General features: G+C 37.0%; 1 protein-coding gene across 1 annotated transcript; it reads right to left on the bottom strand.

The window, feature by feature from the left end:
- Nucleotides 1–2,274: 2,274 nt before the first annotated feature.
- LOC110648279 (uncharacterized) lies at nt 2,275–5,333 on the bottom strand. Its single transcript, XM_021802452.2, has 5 exons — nt 4,849–5,333; nt 4,038–4,216; nt 3,183–3,528; nt 2,969–3,093; nt 2,275–2,665 (listed from the first exon to the last, which is right to left on the bottom strand). Exons 1-4 carry the CDS (start codon nt 5,260–5,262, stop codon nt 3,013–3,015), a joined length of 1,020 nt encoding a protein of 339 aa, XP_021658144.2. The 5' UTR covers nt 5,263–5,333; the 3' UTR covers nt 2,275–2,665; nt 2,969–3,012.
- Between the last annotated feature and the right edge of the window lie 13,224 nt (nt 5,334–18,557).

Genomic DNA, 18,557 nt, shown 5'->3' on the forward strand with positions numbered 1-18,557 from the left:
GGACAAAAATACAAGTTTTGAAAGGGAAGAAAATAGTGTATAGTGAAGTACAAAATGAAATGGATTCCATCGGTGCAATAGTAACTCCATATCACACAAAAGACAAGATTTAGAAACCATGAGAATTGAGAAGTGACTTTCATGAGTATTAAAGTTGAAACATTGTTTTTTCAATTAAAAAAAAAAAAAAAACCTTGAAACATTGGTGATTGGACCACTGACATTGCGACCTCTAATCTCTCTACTTGGTAGATGTGGACCCTTTGCTCCACTCTTACCATTCTTCCTTTTCATTACACTATTTCACCACGTAGATTGCAATCCTCCTTAAAGCAACTCTCTTTATTATTATTATTATTATTATTATTATTATTATTATTATTATTGCAAAATGGGCATTCTTGATATATTCGTGTTTAATTGAGGATAACTCAATTTTTAGAAATTTTAAATTTTTTAAAAGGTGTTAAAATTTTCTTGCTTAGTTATTTATATGTAAAGCTTTTCTGAGAAATCAAAACTCTCACCATTTTTTTTTTTACAAATAGGACATTTGAAATAATAGAAAAAAGTAAAAAAAAAATCATAATATTTACCACGTCAACGTTAACTAATGATTTGTACTATATTTGGTAACAAAAGAAAAAAATATTAAATTACACTTTCTATACGTCAAATACGAAATCACATGATATTTTTTTATATTTTTCCCGAATAAATAAGGCCTAATTCTTAGAAAAAGGAAACAAAGCTTCCATTCTATGCCCAGCTAGAGTGCAAGGGTAGGATGATTAAATGCAGTTCTCATAGAGTAGTTTAGCATTAAAAACTTTCACAGGTAGGGCAAGGAAGGGCTACCAAATAGTTTAGCATAGCGAATGCAAAAGGTGAACTGGGCTCTGCAACATCTTCACTTTTTTGGGGAATCAAGACCTTTAAGGAGATTGGGCACATGAGCCAATCTTAAGAGAATAATTTGATGGCCATTATAGCTCCTAAAAGCTTAATAACTAGGTATTCTCTCGCCTGCGTCTCAACCACAAAGTCAATAAAGAACTCAACCCCAATAGGTGTAAATAAATCAAATTATTCTTCAACTAATAGAGTTCAATTAACAAATAAAATCGATCCAATCAATCTAATTGAGCTCGAGTCCTTCTAATAAATTTGGCAAGATCAATTCAAGTATCATAATACTCGATTCAAGCTTACGAGTCCAAGTGAATTAGTATAAAATTATGCTTTTAATCTTATATATTAATATAATCAATATAATCAATATCTAATTCAACCTCAATTACTTAAGATTTTAAACTTATAATTACCGAGTTTAACATAGTCATGCACGTGTATTTCCAAGTATCTTATCAAATTGAGTGAGTTATAAAACATCAAATCCAATTAAATAAAATCAAATTTTAAATTTTAAAATCAAATAAAATTTAAAGACACAAATATATAAATTTTATTTATTTTACATATAAATCTCATCACATATTTTATATCTTAAATTTATAATTGAGATTTACACAAGAATTTTCAATACTCATAGTAAATGGCACCAAAAACATTTGGTCGAAATTCCAACTAGGATTCCTAATTGCAAACCAATAAAACATCAACACATGGAAGCCAGAGAAAATAGAACAAATTATAAAATACACTTAGTTCATTAAAAATAATATAGAGAATAAAACCTACATTATTGTGAGCAAAATTGCACATATATGAAAAGTACCCAATGAGTGAGAGAATCATGGATAGTATGGAGAATAAATGAGGAGCAGTTTGTGTAGAAAGTACAAATGTGCTCCACGTAGTTTTTAAATTCTGACATCAAAATTTTTCTTTTTATTTTTTATTTTGTAAGATAGCCATTTGTCAATGAATTATTGGTTTGTCATTTCAATTAAGAATGTGTTACTGTATAATTACTCCTTCAGTGCCTACATTCATTTGCTTAAACACTTATTACAGCATTGATAATGGCCGTATCATAAATGTGAAAGCCAACTTTCATCAAGGATTTAAAAGATTTGCGAATCAAATAACCCCTTGCCAGAAGATAGAACGGTAAACGAGTAAAGATGCAGTCTCTCCTTGATCAATTTTCAATTTTGTTCATTGCTTCTTTTACTACACATATCTACTTCTTTCATTCTATTTTGCCTTTGTTTGGAAAAACATGAAGAAAAATGAAATGATTTCCATTTTAATAACATAAAATCAATGTTGGGCAACACAACCAAACTGAAAATTCTCAACTGAAGGCTCTTAATAAAACAACAAAATGTATTTTGAATTAAAAGCAATTTGAGTCTTACCTAGTTACGAAAAGTTGATTTCAAATATGAGAAGAAACATAGAAAGTGAACTTGCATGCTACTACATCTCTCTGTTTCTCTAGTTCAGTGGATTGACATTTGTGATGGACTCCAAGTAAGCAGCACAGGTTTATGAATCGGTGACTTGAGACAAGACATCTGTTTATTTCTGCAACTGTTGCAGCATTGCTGGCCTTGGGATAAGTTATGAAAAATGACAATGTTTCAGACAAAAAAGCTTTAATACCATAACATTCTTTAGCTCTTGCAGTTCTTGTTTAAATTTGAACATGTCACCGTGACTGTCAATGACTCTTGTCACCCTATCAGTGTCTCACTGCCTGTTGAATGCAAATCCAAGCAAAAAATGGAAAAGTGTCATGCGCAAGTATTAATTAGAATAATGTTTTTTTTATTAACTTTGACTAGAAAAGTAAGAAGCACAACTCAGATATTTTGGCAGATAAAAACTCGCTCCATATAGCCATTTCCACAAAACCAGTTAATGGTCAGTGCAATTCATTACCCCATACCCATACTTAAAGCAGCATGAGTTTCTTCAACAGAAGCCAATGTACATTGTGAGATCTGAAACCTATGATACTATATTTTATGCACGTAAGCAGAAGCATGGAAAAACTCACGAAATTTGTTAATTTGCCATCAATTAAGAGACCATATATCCACATCATTTTGTTTCTGCTACAATTTCATGGAGACCTAGGTCCACTAAAGTCTCTTTGCCAAAGAGTGTAAATCCCACAGTTGCCTGCAAGAAGTGTAGAAAACATATAAAAGACATAACGGTCAAATTAGGATATAATGGGAGATAATTTTATTTATGTGATAAAGTTTTACCTTTCCGGTCTTGCGATTTATTTTCGTCAGGCTGCCTTCAAATTCTGCAAAAGTCCCAGATATGACCCGAACAGTTGAACCTGCAGTCAGGCGCTTGCTGGTCTTTTTTCTAGGTGAACCATTTACAAGATGGTCAGAAATTTTTGTGGATCCCCCTGTGGGCTTGGAATCTGTAACTGATTTTGCGATATCATTGCCAACTATCTTCCCTGAATTCATCACTTCCTCTCCTAGCTGCTGTTCCGTAAAAGCTTGGTCAGATTTTTCTTGTTCCTCTTTTGCCTGTTGGAAGATTTCTTCCATGTCCTCAACAGACACTGGCCGAGGCCTGTTGATTTGTCTTTTCCTGTGTAAGCAAATCAATAGCATCTTGTTAACCTAAAAAAATAAGACATCAAATGCCATAATACACCCACACATTGTGGCTTGGGCTAGTCAATTGCCTATCATGTGCAATCAGTAGTTTCCCATTGAAATGAAGCAGTAGAAAAAGTAGCATGCTGAATACCCTCTGTCCAGATATATATCAACAAAAATGTATCCCAACAATTAGATCCCTCTTTGTTCATATTTAGGCAGTTGCAGTACAATTCTGAAATCTTCATGCACTTCCCATACAATCTCATTAAGTTATAAAACCAGGGGACTTCAATTGAACATGGATTTGTGAGAATTCTTCAAAAGCTCCTTGCCATAGCCCTCTATATAATTCGCAAAAATGCCAGAATTTTCCCAAAAAGCCCACACATGGGGAAATTAGAACAAGATTGCATTCAATTGCATGCAACATATGCACCAAATATTACACATACTTGCTCTACAAGACGTAACAACAAAGACAAGGAAAGCACTCACATATTTCCAACCCTTGAACCAACAAAGCCACCAACTCCATCGCACTCTCTTATGAAGTCATGTAACTCTTTGTTTAATACACACCATAGAAAAACACATCCTGGAAAAATCAGCTTTGGTTTAACTGAGTAAGTACCATTTTTCAATTTTGTCTTAACCTTGACAGATGGAGCATAAACCTGAAAACAAACACTGAAATATTCAGAAAAATAAATAAATTTTAATTCAAACTTCATGTCACCTGTTGACTGCTAACCCACATCAAAACTTCTGACTTCCTCCAAAAAAAATATTTGCAACCAAATGAGCCAACTAGCACCTTTCAAAAAATTTTAGCACATAAAGAATGGAGCAGAATGCCAATGTTTTAAATATTAAAATTTTAGTAGCTGTTAGTTACAGCTAATATCTGTACTGAAATTACAATTCCCTAGTAATGAATATGGCCATTATTTCAATCAGTCATACACTATTTTGATTGTTAGGTGGAGGAGACTTTGATTGATCCACTCACTTGTAAGAAATGACCATTAGAATTAATGGAGGCAGCTTTTACAATTAAAATGCAAATTACAGGAGCTCTCATTTCATGACCTCCAAATAACCTGATATGCAAACATGTCAATTCAAAAAGACCACAATCAAGTAATCATTTAATTTAAATCATCATGGGTCCAAGTCAGCACGAAAAAGCCATTCTAATTTGAGCTACACATCCTTCAAAACCCAGAAATCTAAGAACAACACTTATATTTTTACAACAAAATTTCAAGAATCAAAAGTATAAATCAAACTATTAAGTATAAAACACCTTAAATTCCATTTCAGGATATTTCCTGGCCAGCAAGCGAGCTATGAGCTCGGCGGTCTCGTCGCCTCTGACGCGAGAAACTCGAACAACCCACCACTGAGGGCCCAAATCGGCCAGGTTATCAAGGTTGAGGTCTTCCGACCCAGAAGTTCGCTTCTTCTTGGGCTTCTTGATAAGCCTCTCTTCGACTTCTTCTCTCCAGTTGTAGCCGGCTTTGCTTTCTCTTCTTTCATGCCTTAGTTGCCTTCTCTCTCTAGCTGTTAGCTCATGTATCTGGTTATTAGTGGAGTCGAGAGTTGCTGTGATTGATGAAGAGGCGCGTTTTGTTCTAAGGATTGGGAGGGAAATGGAGGGGAGCGAGGACGGAGAGAGAGCGCGATGGCAAGGACTCCACAGAAGAAGCCCCTGCTTCATCTTTCAGTGTTGATGAAGTTGCTGTGAATCTGATGTTGCTTTTGGAAGAAGTCCCGGTTGGCTTATTTTTTTCGGTCTATAATTTTAGGCAGCGGAGAGCAGTTTTCGATTTGGTTCGGTTAATTGGTTTAATTAGTTTGATTTAGTTATAACTTTTGAGGAGTTTCAATTATCGGTTCAGTTTGATTCAATTATCGATTATAATCGAAAAAACTGATAAAATCAAGATTGATACAGGCTTTTATAATTTTTTTAGAACACATAGATTTAAACCCAAACTTTTCATACAACCAAGCCCATGATTGATTCCCTAACCTAAAACTAAAACTAAAATCCCTAGCCTTTCTTCCATCTGTCGCTGCCACTCGACTTGTCTCTTACAAAAGCTGAAATCCCTAGCTTGCTTCCTCTTCGTGTCTCTCTTCTTCGTTGAATACTTGCTTTCTGGAGATGTGGACTGCCCATATTTCAATTTCAGAGAAGCAAGAGTTTCAAGGCACGAACGTTCTAATAGGTAGAACTTTCATTCTTTTTCTATTTACTGGCTTGGTATCTCTTCTTTTATTTTTATTTAAATGATTTACTGGCTTTCATAAATCTTCATTAGGAGGTTCTTTTCTAATATTATCATGGTATAAATAGTTATACTTATTAGAGTAGTGGTAATGGTGACTTGTTCCGTTGACAGATTTGGATTTCGGGAACACAAGGGAGGAAGCTAGAACAAGATGGCTTTGCCCAAATGAAATTCAAGCAATACTTTGTAAGTACAAGTGTTTCTTAATTAATGTCAAACCAATGCACTTATCCAAAAGTAAGTTCCTGTTAATGTCAATTCTAACCTGAATTTATTCGCTCCTCTGAATTGTGCTTTGGGTTCTTCTCTTTGATAAAAGTGATATTGTTATATGCTCGTCTAGTGTGAAATCTGATAAAATGTCTGAGCTATGAACCATTTTATCTTCATTCAAGTCAATCTAATTTTAGCATCCTTTTTTTTTCTGGTTTTATTTGTTCATGATAAAACTGGATAAACTTCAGACCTTCTGCCCCAAGTTTCTTTTTTTTTTTTTAAATGTAACTGTTATCAAAAGTTGTTTGCTTAGTGGACATTGGTTACCGTATGTGCCATTAGTTTGCAAGTGATGGGAATGGAGGGCAATTGAAAGTTAAGCACATATGGTGTTTGTCGCAAGGGTTTTACGGTCGCCAGACAAATACTCACCGAAGTGGGAAGAGTGAGAAATCACTACTTTAATTTTGATGGAAATTAAAGAAAACTATTTGTAAAAATTAAAATCCACTTTGAAAACAGAGATTCTAAGTTCGGGGTCCGTACACGGATGGGAAAAGTGTTAGGCACCCCACCTCGTCACTCAACAAGGGTAAGCAGATTTAATGTTGTGCTCTTTATAAATTGATAATTTAGGAGGTAGAATGATGATGTTAATCCTTTGTATAGATAAAGGAATATTTGATGTTTCACTGTTTTGGGTTGCCCAATAACACGAGTATATGAGATGACCCTTCAGTGAATAGGTGTTGTGTAAGGGATTTTTGTTGGGTTAATATGAATGTTGAAGTTGTGATATTCTCAGGGAAATTTTTCTCATAAATATGAGTGCCTTGAGGAGAACTCTCCATCGGGTCTCAACCTAGTATCCAGGATACTTTGGGAAGACCTCTCCCGCCGATCCCTTGGTGTATTAAGTATTTAATTCGAGAGCTCGAGTAAGAACTCTCCCCCAATCTCTTAGCATATTTTAGTTTGAATTTAAGCTAAGAGAATTCGGGTAAGAACTCTCTCCCAATCTCTTAATGTATTTTGTTAAAATTTCGACGAAGGATTTTGGGTAAGAACTCTCTCCCAATCTCTATACATTTTATTAAGATTTTGGCCGAGAATTCAGGTAAGAACTCTCCCACGATCTCTTAATATGTTGTGTTTAAAAAATTAGATGAAGTTTGGGTAAGAACTCTCCCCCGATCTCTTAATATGTTGCGTTAAAAATTAGACTGAGTTCGAGTAAGAACTCTCTCCCGATCTCTTAATATGTTGCATTAAAAATTAGACTGAGTTCGAGTAAGAACTCTCCCCTGATCTCTTAATATGTTGCGTTTAAAAAATTAGACTGAGTTCGGATAAGAACTCTCCCCCGATCTCTTAATGTGTTGCATTAAAAATTAGACTCAGTTTGGGTAAGAACTCTCCCCCGATCTCTTAATATGTTTATTAGAATGGCGTTTTATAAGAACTTTGAACTAAGGATTCTGGTAAAGGGTCCTTCTTGACCCCTTTTACGAAGTACCGAAGACACAGGAAACCCGTGTAAAGCTTTTCCTAGCCTACGGGACCTTATAACTAGATGGTGGATGAAAGACCCAACTCCTTGCCGACCTTCCGCATGATTGCTTTATCAGAACTCTTTGATTTGCAACATCTGATCTCTTTTTAGTCGCTCGCCCTAGATCCAAACTTTTCTTGATTCTCGATCTATTGTATTATCGCCTGGGTTCATTCCGAGGCCTAATCTCATAACTTATTTATTTGATCTAATCTTGTTTCCAAGCTATTCGACCTTTGCTACACCTCTCTTTCTTTATCATTTTTCATTTATTCAAACCCGAAACTCTCATGTTAAAATACTCCTGCCTATATTCTTTAGAGTATTTACTAGTCGCCGATGACTCGAACATCTACTCTTGAAAGGAACGAAAACTAAGAGATGATAAATGGAGTTTACGAAAGAGGAGAGTACTACAAAAGAGGCTGGGGCATATGTGAATGCCCATAATGACCTCTTGTCTAAACTAAAGAAGAATTATCCTGAGGAGGACTTCTCCTGGATGGATAAGCTCATCCCAGAGGCCGAAGAGGATAGCAATGAGGAGCACGAGGGTGAGGAGGGAGAGAGGAATGTAACTAGGGCGCAGGGCAGAGAAGACCCCCCTCGCTAATTGACTTGTATATATTTTATTTTTGAAATGAATTGAAGCCTTTTATGTTCAATTTCTTGATGAGATCAGAAAGCATCCAAACCAAACTGTCTAGTACTTAATTGATTGAATGTATTGAACATTAAACCTGTGAGTGACTATTAATCAAAAGCTATCCAATTACTCCAAGAGATTGGAAAAACATGACACGCGAACATGAGATCGGACGGAGCCATCAACAAAAGCCGAATGGAACTTTAGAATATTAGAATTGCAAAGATTTAACACTGACTTGAACTTTTAAGGTCAGAACCATTATTAGACCGGATAAAAACCTTAACTTCATTTTGAGGAATATCTGGGGAATTCAAGCGAGAAGCCCGATCACAACATTTCTGCGATATTTGTACATAGAGAGATTAGAGAACAACAGCAGGCAAGATTGGATGGTCCGGAGACCCAATATTGACTCGAACTCATCTGATGAAGACCAAGAGATCGGAAAGCAATCTAACTTGAGCATGAGATCGATTTGTTCCAAGGACGAGCGATCAGTAAGTTTGGAAAAGCTACCTGTGATTGGGACATTGGTCAAGAACGGATAATAAAGTTTCAATTTTAAAAGATTCTTGCCTTTGAAGGTCGACCAAAATATGATGTCTACAGCTGCCCCTCTTTACATAATTTCTATTAAAGAGAATGAAATTCTCTTGTATAGGAATTATGTAAAGATTTAGAACCATATTTTGAGCGGCTAGGATATTAGAACCAAAGATCAATAAGAAATTGAATGATGAAAATTAAAATCAACTAGGGTATTGAACCCATAGGTTGATGACGGGAGATTACATGCTAAAAATTAAAATCAACTTGGATCTTGAATCCAGAGGTTGATAACCGGAAATTAAAATGCTGAAAGTTAAAATCAACTTGGATCTTGAATCCAGAGGTTGATGGCAGGAAAATAAATGCTGAAAGTTAAAATCAACCTGGATCTTGAACCCAGAGGTTGATGGCAGGAAATTAAATGCTGAAAGTTAAAATCAACTTGGATCTTAAATCCAGAGGTTGATAGTAGGAATTTAAACTGCTGAAAATTAAAATCAACTTGGATCTTGAACCCAAATGTTGATAGCAGGAAATTATAATGCTGAATATTAAAATCAACTTGGATTTTGAACCCAGAGGTTGATAACAGGAAATTAAAATACTGAAAATTAAAATCAACTTGGATCTTAAATCCAGAGGTTGATGGCAGGAGAATTAAATGCTGAAAATTAAAATCAACTTGAATCTTGAACCCAGAGGTTGATGACAAGAAATTAAAATGCTAAAAACTAAAATCAATTTGGATCTTGAATCCAGAGATTGATAGCAAGAAATTAAAATGTTGAAAACTAAAATCAACTTGGATCTTGAATCCAGAGGTTGATACCAGGAAATTAACATGCTGAAAATTAAAATCAACTTGGATCTTGAATCCAGAGGTTGATAGAAGGAAATTAAAATGCTAAAAATTAAAATCAACTTGGATCTTGAATCCAGAGGTTGATGACAAGAAATTAAAATGCTAAAAATTAAAATCAACTTGGATCTTGAATCCAAAGTTTGATGGCAGGAAAATTAAATGCTGAAAATTAAAATCAACTTGGATATTGAACCCAAAGATTGATGACAGGAAATTAAAATGCTGAAAACTAAAATCAACTTGGATCTTGAATCCAGAAGTTGATAGCAGGAAATTAAAATGCTGAAAATTAAAATCAACTTGGATTTTGAATCCAGAGATTGATAGCAGGAAAATAAATACTGAAAATTAAAATCAACTTGGATCTTGAATCCAGAGGTTGATGATGGGAAATTAAATGCTAAAAATTAAAATTAACTTGAATCTTGAATCTTGAATTTAGAGGTTGATAACAGAAAAATAAATCCTGAAAATTAAAATCAACTTTGATCTTGAACTTAGAGGTTGATGACGGAAAATCAAATGCCGAAAATTAAAATCAACCTGCATCTTAAACCCAGAGGTTGATAACAGGAAATTAAATGCTGAAAATTAAAATCAACTTGGATCTTGAACCCAAAGGTTGATAACAAGAAAATTAAAATCAACTTGGATCTTGAATCAAGAGGTTGATGACGGGAAATTAAATGTTGAAAATTAAAATCAACTTGGATCTTGAACCCAGAGGTTGATAACAGGAAATTAAATGCTGAAAGTTAAAATCAACTTAGATCTTGAATCCAGAGGTTGATAACAGGAAATTAAATGCCGAAAGTTAAAATCAACTTGGATCTTAAACCCAGAGGTTGATAATAGGAAAATAAATGTCGAAAGTTAAAATCAATTTGGATCTTGAATCCAGAGGTTAATTACTGGAAAATAAAGCTGAAAATTAAAATCAACTTGGATCTTGAACCCAGAGGTTGATAACAGGAAATTAAATGCCAAAAGTTAAAATCAACTTGGATATTGAACCCAGAGGTTGATAACAGGAAAATAAATACTGAAAATTAAAATTAACTTGGATCTTGAACCCAAAGGTTGATAACAAGAAAATAAATGCTGAAAATTAAAATCAACTTGGATCTTAAACCCAGAGGTTGATAACATGAAATTAAATGCTGAAAATTAAAATCAACTTGGATCTTGAATCCAGAGGTTGATGGCAGGAAAATAAATGCTAAAAGTTAAAATCAATTTGGATCTTAAACCCAGGGTTGATGACAGGAAATTAAATGCTGAAAGTTAAAATTAACTTGGATCTTGAATCCAGAGGTTGATGGCAGGAAATTAAAATGCTGAAAATTAAAATCAACTTGGATCTTGAATCCAGAGGTTGACGACAAAAAATTAAATACTGAAAATTAAAATCAACTTGGATTTTGAACCCGGAAGTTGATAACAGGAAATTAAATGCTGAAAATTAAAATTAACTTAGATCTTCAACCCAGATGTTGATAACAGGAAACTAAATGCTGAAAATTAAAATCTACTTGGATCTTGAACCCAGAGGTTGATAACATGAAATTAAATGCTGAAAATTAAAATCAACTTGGATCTTGAATCCAGAGGTTGATGGCAGGAAAATAAATGCTGAAAGTTAAAATCAACTTGGATCTTGAACCTAGAGGTTGATAACAGGAAATTAAATACTAAAAGTTAAAATCAACTTGGATCTTGAATCCAAAGGTTGATGACAGGAAATAAAAATGCTGAAAATTAAAATCAACTTAGATCTTGAATCCAGAGGTTGATAACAGGAAATTAAAATCAATCAAAAGGTTGAGGGTATGAAATGTTGTGTTTGTACCTTTAATGATCACAAAGCAAACCTGACACAAGATATTCCTCCGATCAAAGTGTACTTAACAAGGTCCCGAAGATAGATGATTAATAGAGAGGGTCAGAATGAGTCCCAAGGCTTGGCTTACAATTTTCTCTTTTTACTCGCTTTTTTGGGATGCCCTTTCGGGTTTTCGCGCCTTAATCATTTTGCAGAAAGCACCCTTGCGAGTTTTTTCTTTCATATATTTTGCTAGGAGTGCCCTTTCGGGTTTTCACTCCTACATTTTTTTTTTACCAATCACCCGACCATCATTTATCCCTAGCAAATCTCATAGCAAAGTATATGAGGCTACCAATATTCAAATCCTGATCTTATAATAAAGTTTTAACGACTTAATAGTGCATAAATCAAGGTATATAAGAAAAATAAATTAGAGTCAAGGAACAATTTTATTATGGCTTAAAAACAAAGGTACAATTTCAAAGGGAAAGGGTACAAGAATAGATCTCCCAAATTCCTCATAGCTAACTTTGAACTTCCTTAACTGGCATTATTTTAAGTAATCTTCTAACGAACGTTCGTGCCGTGGTGACTTATTACCTCTTCTGGTCTTGGGCTCCCTCCCTTATTTCTCCGTTTTCTGGTCCTAGGAGCACCCTTTCGGGTTTTCACCCCTAGAGTTTTTTTTTTTTTTTTTTTTTTTTTTTTTACTTTTTTTTGCTCACTTTTTCAGGATGTCCTTTCGGGTTTTCACCCCTCACTCATTTTGCAGAAAGCGCCCTTCAGGGTTTTCGCCCTCTTTCACGCATTTTGCTAGGAGCACCCTTTCGGGTTTTCACTCCTATATTTTTTTTTCAGGCATAATATCTTTTTACAGCATCTGCATTCACGGGTCTTGGGAATTCTTTGCCGTCTATATGAGTCAAGATTAGTGCACCGCCAGAAAATGCATTTTTAACCACATAGGGTCCCTCGTAAGTAGGTGACCATTTGCCCCGAGGATCATTTTGATTTGGGAGGATCTTTTCAAAACCAGATCTCCTGATTGGAATTCACGCAGGCGAATGTCTTTATTAAATGCTTTAGCCATTCTCCTTTGGTACAATTGCCCATGACATGCTGCTGTTAGTCTTTTCTCGTCTATTAGATTTAGCTTATCTAACCTCGATTGAATCCATTTTGACTCGTCAATTCCTGACTCTTTTAGAAATCTCAGGGAGGGAATTTCCACCTCTATAGGTAAAATAGCTTCCATTCCGTAGACCAATGAATATGGAGTTGCCCCAGTCGATGTCCTCATGGAGGTCCAATAAGCATGAAGGGCGAAGGGAAGCATATCATGCCAATCTTTATAAGTGATGGTCATTTTCCTGATTATTCTCTTGAGATTTTTATTAGAGACTTCCACCACTCCATTCATTTGGGGACGGTATGGTGAAGAATTGAGATGCTGGATTTTGTACTAGTCACATAAATTTTGGATCTTTGGGCCATTCAAATTCTTAGTATTGTCGGTGACAATTTTTCTAGGAAGGCCATGTCGGCAGATAACATTGTTCTTCAAAAATTTGAGGAATGTATTTTGTGTGATATGAGCATATGACGTTGCCTCAATCCATTTGGAAAAGTAGTCAATAGCCACCAAGATGAACCTATGCCCATTATATGCTTTGGGATTAATAGGACCGATTACGTCGATACCCCACATTGCAAATGGCCAAAATGAGACAAGATTAAAAAGCTGATGAGGCGGGACATTTATTGAATCAGCATAAATTTAACATTTATGACACTTCCAAAATTACTCAATACAGTCTTTTTCCAAAGTAGTCCAAAAGTATCCCCGTCTCATGATTTGCTTGGCCATCATATGCCCGTTGGCGTGAGTAGCACAATTCCCCTCATGAGTTTCAAAAAGGATCCTCTTTGCTTCTTTTGCATCCATGTACCTCAACAACTCGCCATTAGAGCTTCTTTTGTACAAAATTTCCCCACTGGGGAAGTATCCTAATGCCAATCTCCTTATTATTCTTCTTTCATTTCTGCTTGCCCTGGGGGGTTATTCCCTAGTTTTGATATAGACCTGGATGTCATGATACTAGGGTTTACCATCTGTTTCTTCTTTGATCATGAAGCAGTAGGCTGGCTCACTCCTTGCTTTGATTTGTAACACCTGTGTTGTCTGACCCTCTTCCATCTGAGTCATGACAGCTAGAGTGGCTAAGGCATCAGCGAATCGGTTCTTGTCACGGTTGAGATGAGTGAAGGAAATCTCTTCAAATTTCTTGATCAATTCCAGGAGATACTTTTGATACGGGATCAATTTTGGGTCTTTAGTTTGCCATTCCCCTTTGACGTGGTAAATGATCAAGGCCGAATCTCCGTACACCTCTAATTTCTTGATCTTCATTTCGATAGCAGCCTGTAAACCCATCACACAGGCTTCATACTCTGTAACGTTGTTGGTGCAGTCGAACCTTAGCTTGATAGCTACTGGGAAGTGTTTTCCATATAGGGATATCAAAACTGCACCAATCCCATTACCGGACAAATTGACTGCTCCATCGAAATACATTTCCCATATGTCATTCGGTTCTTTGCCATCGCTGCTGACTTCATCAACATGCTCATCAGGGAATTTGAAATCCAGGGCTTCATAATCCTGGATCGGGTTTTCTGCTAGGAGATCAGCAATCACGCTTCCTTTCACTGCCTTTCTGGTCATGTAAACAATGTTATATTGAGAAAGTATGACCTGCCATTTTGCTATCCTCCCTGGCACGAACGGGCTTTCAAATACATACTTGATTGGGTCCATTCTGGAGATGAGCCACGTTTTATGATTCAACATGTAGTGCTTGAGTCGATTTGCCGTCCATGCCAATGCGCAACAAGTTTTCTCTAGGAATGAGTATCTCGACTCGCATTCATTGAATTTTTTGCTTAAATAGTAAATGGCTCTTTCCTTTCTCCCCGTATCATCGTGCCGTCCCAGAACACAACCCATTGATCTCTGTTGAACTGCCATGTACAAAATCAACGGCCTTCCCATCACTGGAGGAACCAATATTGGCAGATTTGACAGGTACTGTTTAATCTTTTCGAAAGCCTCTTGACAAACTTGATCCCACTGGGCAGTGTTATTCTTCTTGAGTAGTTTAAAAATGAGCTCAGCTTTAGCAGTGAGATTGGAGATGAATCTCGAAATGTAGTTCAGTTTTCCTAGGAAACTACGCATCTCCCTTTCTGTCTTTAGGGATGGCATTTCTTGAATGGCTCAAACTTTGTCTAGATCCACTTCTATTCTCTTCTCGCTTACTATGAATCCCAATAGCTTACCAGACCTGGCTCCAAATACACACTTAGTGGGGTTCAGCTTCAGTTGATACTTCCTGAGCCTTTCGAACACCTTTCTCAACACCTGTACGTGACTTTCTGCCTCTCTGGATTTGATAATCATATCATCCACATACACTTCCACTTCCTTGTGCATCGTGTCGTGGAATAATGTGACATTGGCGTGTTGGTAGGTAGCTCCGGCATTCTTTAATCCAAAGGGCATCACCCGATAGCAAAATACCCCCCACTGGGTGATAAAAGTAGTTTTGTCTTTGTCCCCCTCATCCATGGGGATTTGGTTATACCCAGATGCCCCGTCGATACATGAACTTCTTCCTAGTCCTGCAGCGTTGTCTACCAGCACATCTATGTGTGGGAGAGGAAAATCATTCTTCAAGCTTGCCTTATCGAGATCCCTGTAATCAACACATACCCTTATCCTTCCATCCTTCTTCATTACAGGGACAACATTAGCTATCCACTGGGGGTATTTCACCACTTCTAGGAATCTAGCATCATACTACTTTTTGACCTCATCCTTAACTTTGAGAAGGGTATTGGGGTTCATTCTTCTCAATTTTTGTTTCACTGGAATCGTCCCAGGAATCAGAGGGATCTTATGCATTACTATTTGAGGATCCAATCCTAGCATGTCATCATAGCTCCATGAGAATACATCAATGAATTCCTTGAGCAAACTGACCATACTCTTTAATTCTCCGTTATTCACGACCTTAAGTTCTCTCTTCATTTCCTCAGTCCCTAGATTTATGGTGTGCATTTCATCCCCACAAGGCACCAAGGAAGGCTCATCTCTTTCGCCCTGTTCTTCTACAGACCCTTTTTCAGAATCACTTAAACCAATGGCAGTTATGGGAGTTTCAAAGTTAACATAAGGAATTTCAGAGTCAATTGAATTATTAGGTCTGGATTGGTCAATGGTCTTGGAGAAATGAAAGTGGAGTTTATTAAAAAAAATGGATTTTAATGGCTAAAGGAAAAGAGAATTGGACACAAAATACGCTATTAATTTATTAATACTTCCATCATAAAAAATGGTCCATTTACAGCATTACACTTGTCACCATGGACAGAATAATCAAGTGTTGATAACAAAATGCACTTTACTCGAGATTAAGCACGAGGATATCTTCTGCTTCCCAATTATCGAGTTCTTGCCCTTTAGCAATTGGTGAAATCAGCGCCTCAGACATGGAGTCTAGTTGTATGACATCGATGGATGTTTTTAAAGGAGACTCTTCACTTTCTTCTGGATTCTTGATGATTGGTTTGGTAAAAACATCTGTGATTTTCAGGACAACTTTCACTTTCCCGAATGTTCTATCAAATCTTTGATCCCTGAGCATATTCCTCATCCAAAATCTTCCATCCACTAAAGCATCTTCCTTATATCCTAAGTCGAAGTGACCGATCTTCTGAATAGCTGGTATAGGTTAAACAATACCTATAACGCGATGCCCAGTCCCTTGCCCTTTTCATAACCACTCTTCAACATGACCTTTGTAACCATTGTCGTAGCCCCTTTATCCTTCGGAGTAGTTCCTTATAACTCCAGCGCTTGGAAAGAACTTTCCAAGGATCTTTCAGTTGTTTCTACATAAGGAACCGATTGAGGCTTAGTGACTAGCATAGCTTCCTCCCCTCTTACGGTGATGATTTTGCCACTCATGATGTACTTGATCCTTTGATGCAAAGTTGAAGGTACTGCGTTTGCCAAATGGATCCACGGTCTCCCCAACAACATGGTGTATGCTAGCTTGATATCCATTACTTAGAATGTGATATTAAAAGTGCATGCCCCGATCTGAAGTAGCAAATCGATGTCTCCTAGTACCTCTCTCTTTATACTATCAAAGGCTCTTACCACCATGGCACTTTGGCGTATGGCTGATGGATCAATAGGTAGTTTTGCCAGGGTGGCATTAGGTAAGACATTGAGGGCAGATCCATTATCAATCAGGACTTTAGCAACTATGCACCCCTTACACTTGATTGTCACATGCAAAGCTTTGGTATGCTTCAAGCCAGCCTGGTCTACTTCATCTTCCGAGAAAGTGACAAAATTGGACGACTGAATTTGCCTAACTATTTTCTCCAATTGCCCCGGTATGATATCGGGCGTCACAAAGGCTTGGTCCAGAACTTTTTACAAGGCATGGCGATGCACTTTCAAGCTTAAAATCAATGACAGTAAGGAAATTTGAGCGGGCGTCTTTCTTAATTGCTCGATGACATCATATTCACTTTGTTTCATAATTTGTAGCAGCAGTTCCTCTCTTTCCTTCTTTTCACTAGGTTCCCCTTTCTCAACCCTTACAACCCCTTCTTCCATATTTTCTTGTGGCTCTCCCATTTTTACTTTTCCCTTCTTCTTTTCTACCTCATCATTTCCATAACATCTCCTACTCCTGGTTATAAATTCTATTTCCTGATCCTGTGGGAGCGAGTTACTGGTTGTGATAGGTTTTGGGTTTGGTTGGGGAGTAGTATTATTGGAGGGTCCTGTGTAGGTCAATTTGAAATGCTCGTGAGGGGCGAAGTATGGCTTAGGAGGGGTGATGGGTTAAGTGTGGGTATAGTTGAGGGTAGGAGTTGAAGTGCTGCTGGATGCGCCCTGAGTAAATACTTGGAGATTGTAGTTCCAAGGTACTGCATGGGTATTAGTGACTGGGAGTTGAGGCGGAGTTCAGATAATCGTTATTAGTGGTACTGGTGGTGTGGGCGTGTTAGGAGCAAAAAAGACTATTCTTGGGTTGGGGGTGAAGGTATCTCGACCAAACCTGGCTGTGTTCACTTCACCCTCTATCCTTGACCTCCGTTGATATCTCAAAGTTCTGAGTGATAGCATCCTCCGAACTTCCTACCTAAATTCATCACAATTGTGCAACTCATGATCGGCCGCTCCTCCGTGATAAGGGAATCCTGAATTGTGCTGATCACTTCCTGACCTGGATCCTTGAGGGCATAGATATCCCTCTTTTATTGTAGTTGCAAAAATCTCCTTGAAATGCGGAATCAGCTGATCTACCTCCAAAATTGATCTTTCATCCTAAGGTTCTATCACATTCACGCCATTACCTATACCATGATTAGGTGATGGGTTTGAAGTGACATTGGGAAGAGAGCTATTTCCTTCAATTTTTAGCCATCCATTCCTGATAAGAGCTTATACCCTTCCCCAAAGAGCTCCACAATTATCAGTTGAATGCCCTACTGCCCCACTATGATATTCATATCGGGCATTATCATCATACCACCTAGGATATGGTGGCTGAACTGGGTCAAGGGGAATGGGCACTATCTGATTTATACCCAATAGGTATCGGTAAATTTCACCGAGTGAAAGGGGGAGAGGCGGATCAGGATTCCTTTATGGTATTAGGTTGGTTTGAGGAGCAGGTGGTCTCAACTGAATAGGTTGAGCAGGCGGTTTGGGGTGGTAAGCAGCTTGAGGTGGATATTATGGGCGAGGGTGAGGATAATTTGGAAAAGGGGGCGAAACATTTGCTATTATTGGACCCTGAATTGGAGGATATGGTCGAAAGTTATTTTGATGGAGTGGTGGTTGAGCTTGTCTGGTGATAGAGTGTACATAACCTTCTTTCTTCCTCTCAAAACTAGCAGTTTTCTTTGCAGAGATTTTTCCAGTCAACTCCTGCAACCTTCCTAACCTGAGGTTAGCTTCTATTCTTTCGCTGGCTTAGA

This window comes from Hevea brasiliensis, chromosome 5 (assembly GCF_030052815.1).
Source record: "Hevea brasiliensis isolate MT/VB/25A 57/8 chromosome 5, ASM3005281v1, whole genome shotgun sequence".
In the NCBI taxonomy this organism is placed as follows: Eukaryota; Viridiplantae; Streptophyta; class Magnoliopsida; order Malpighiales; family Euphorbiaceae; genus Hevea; species Hevea brasiliensis.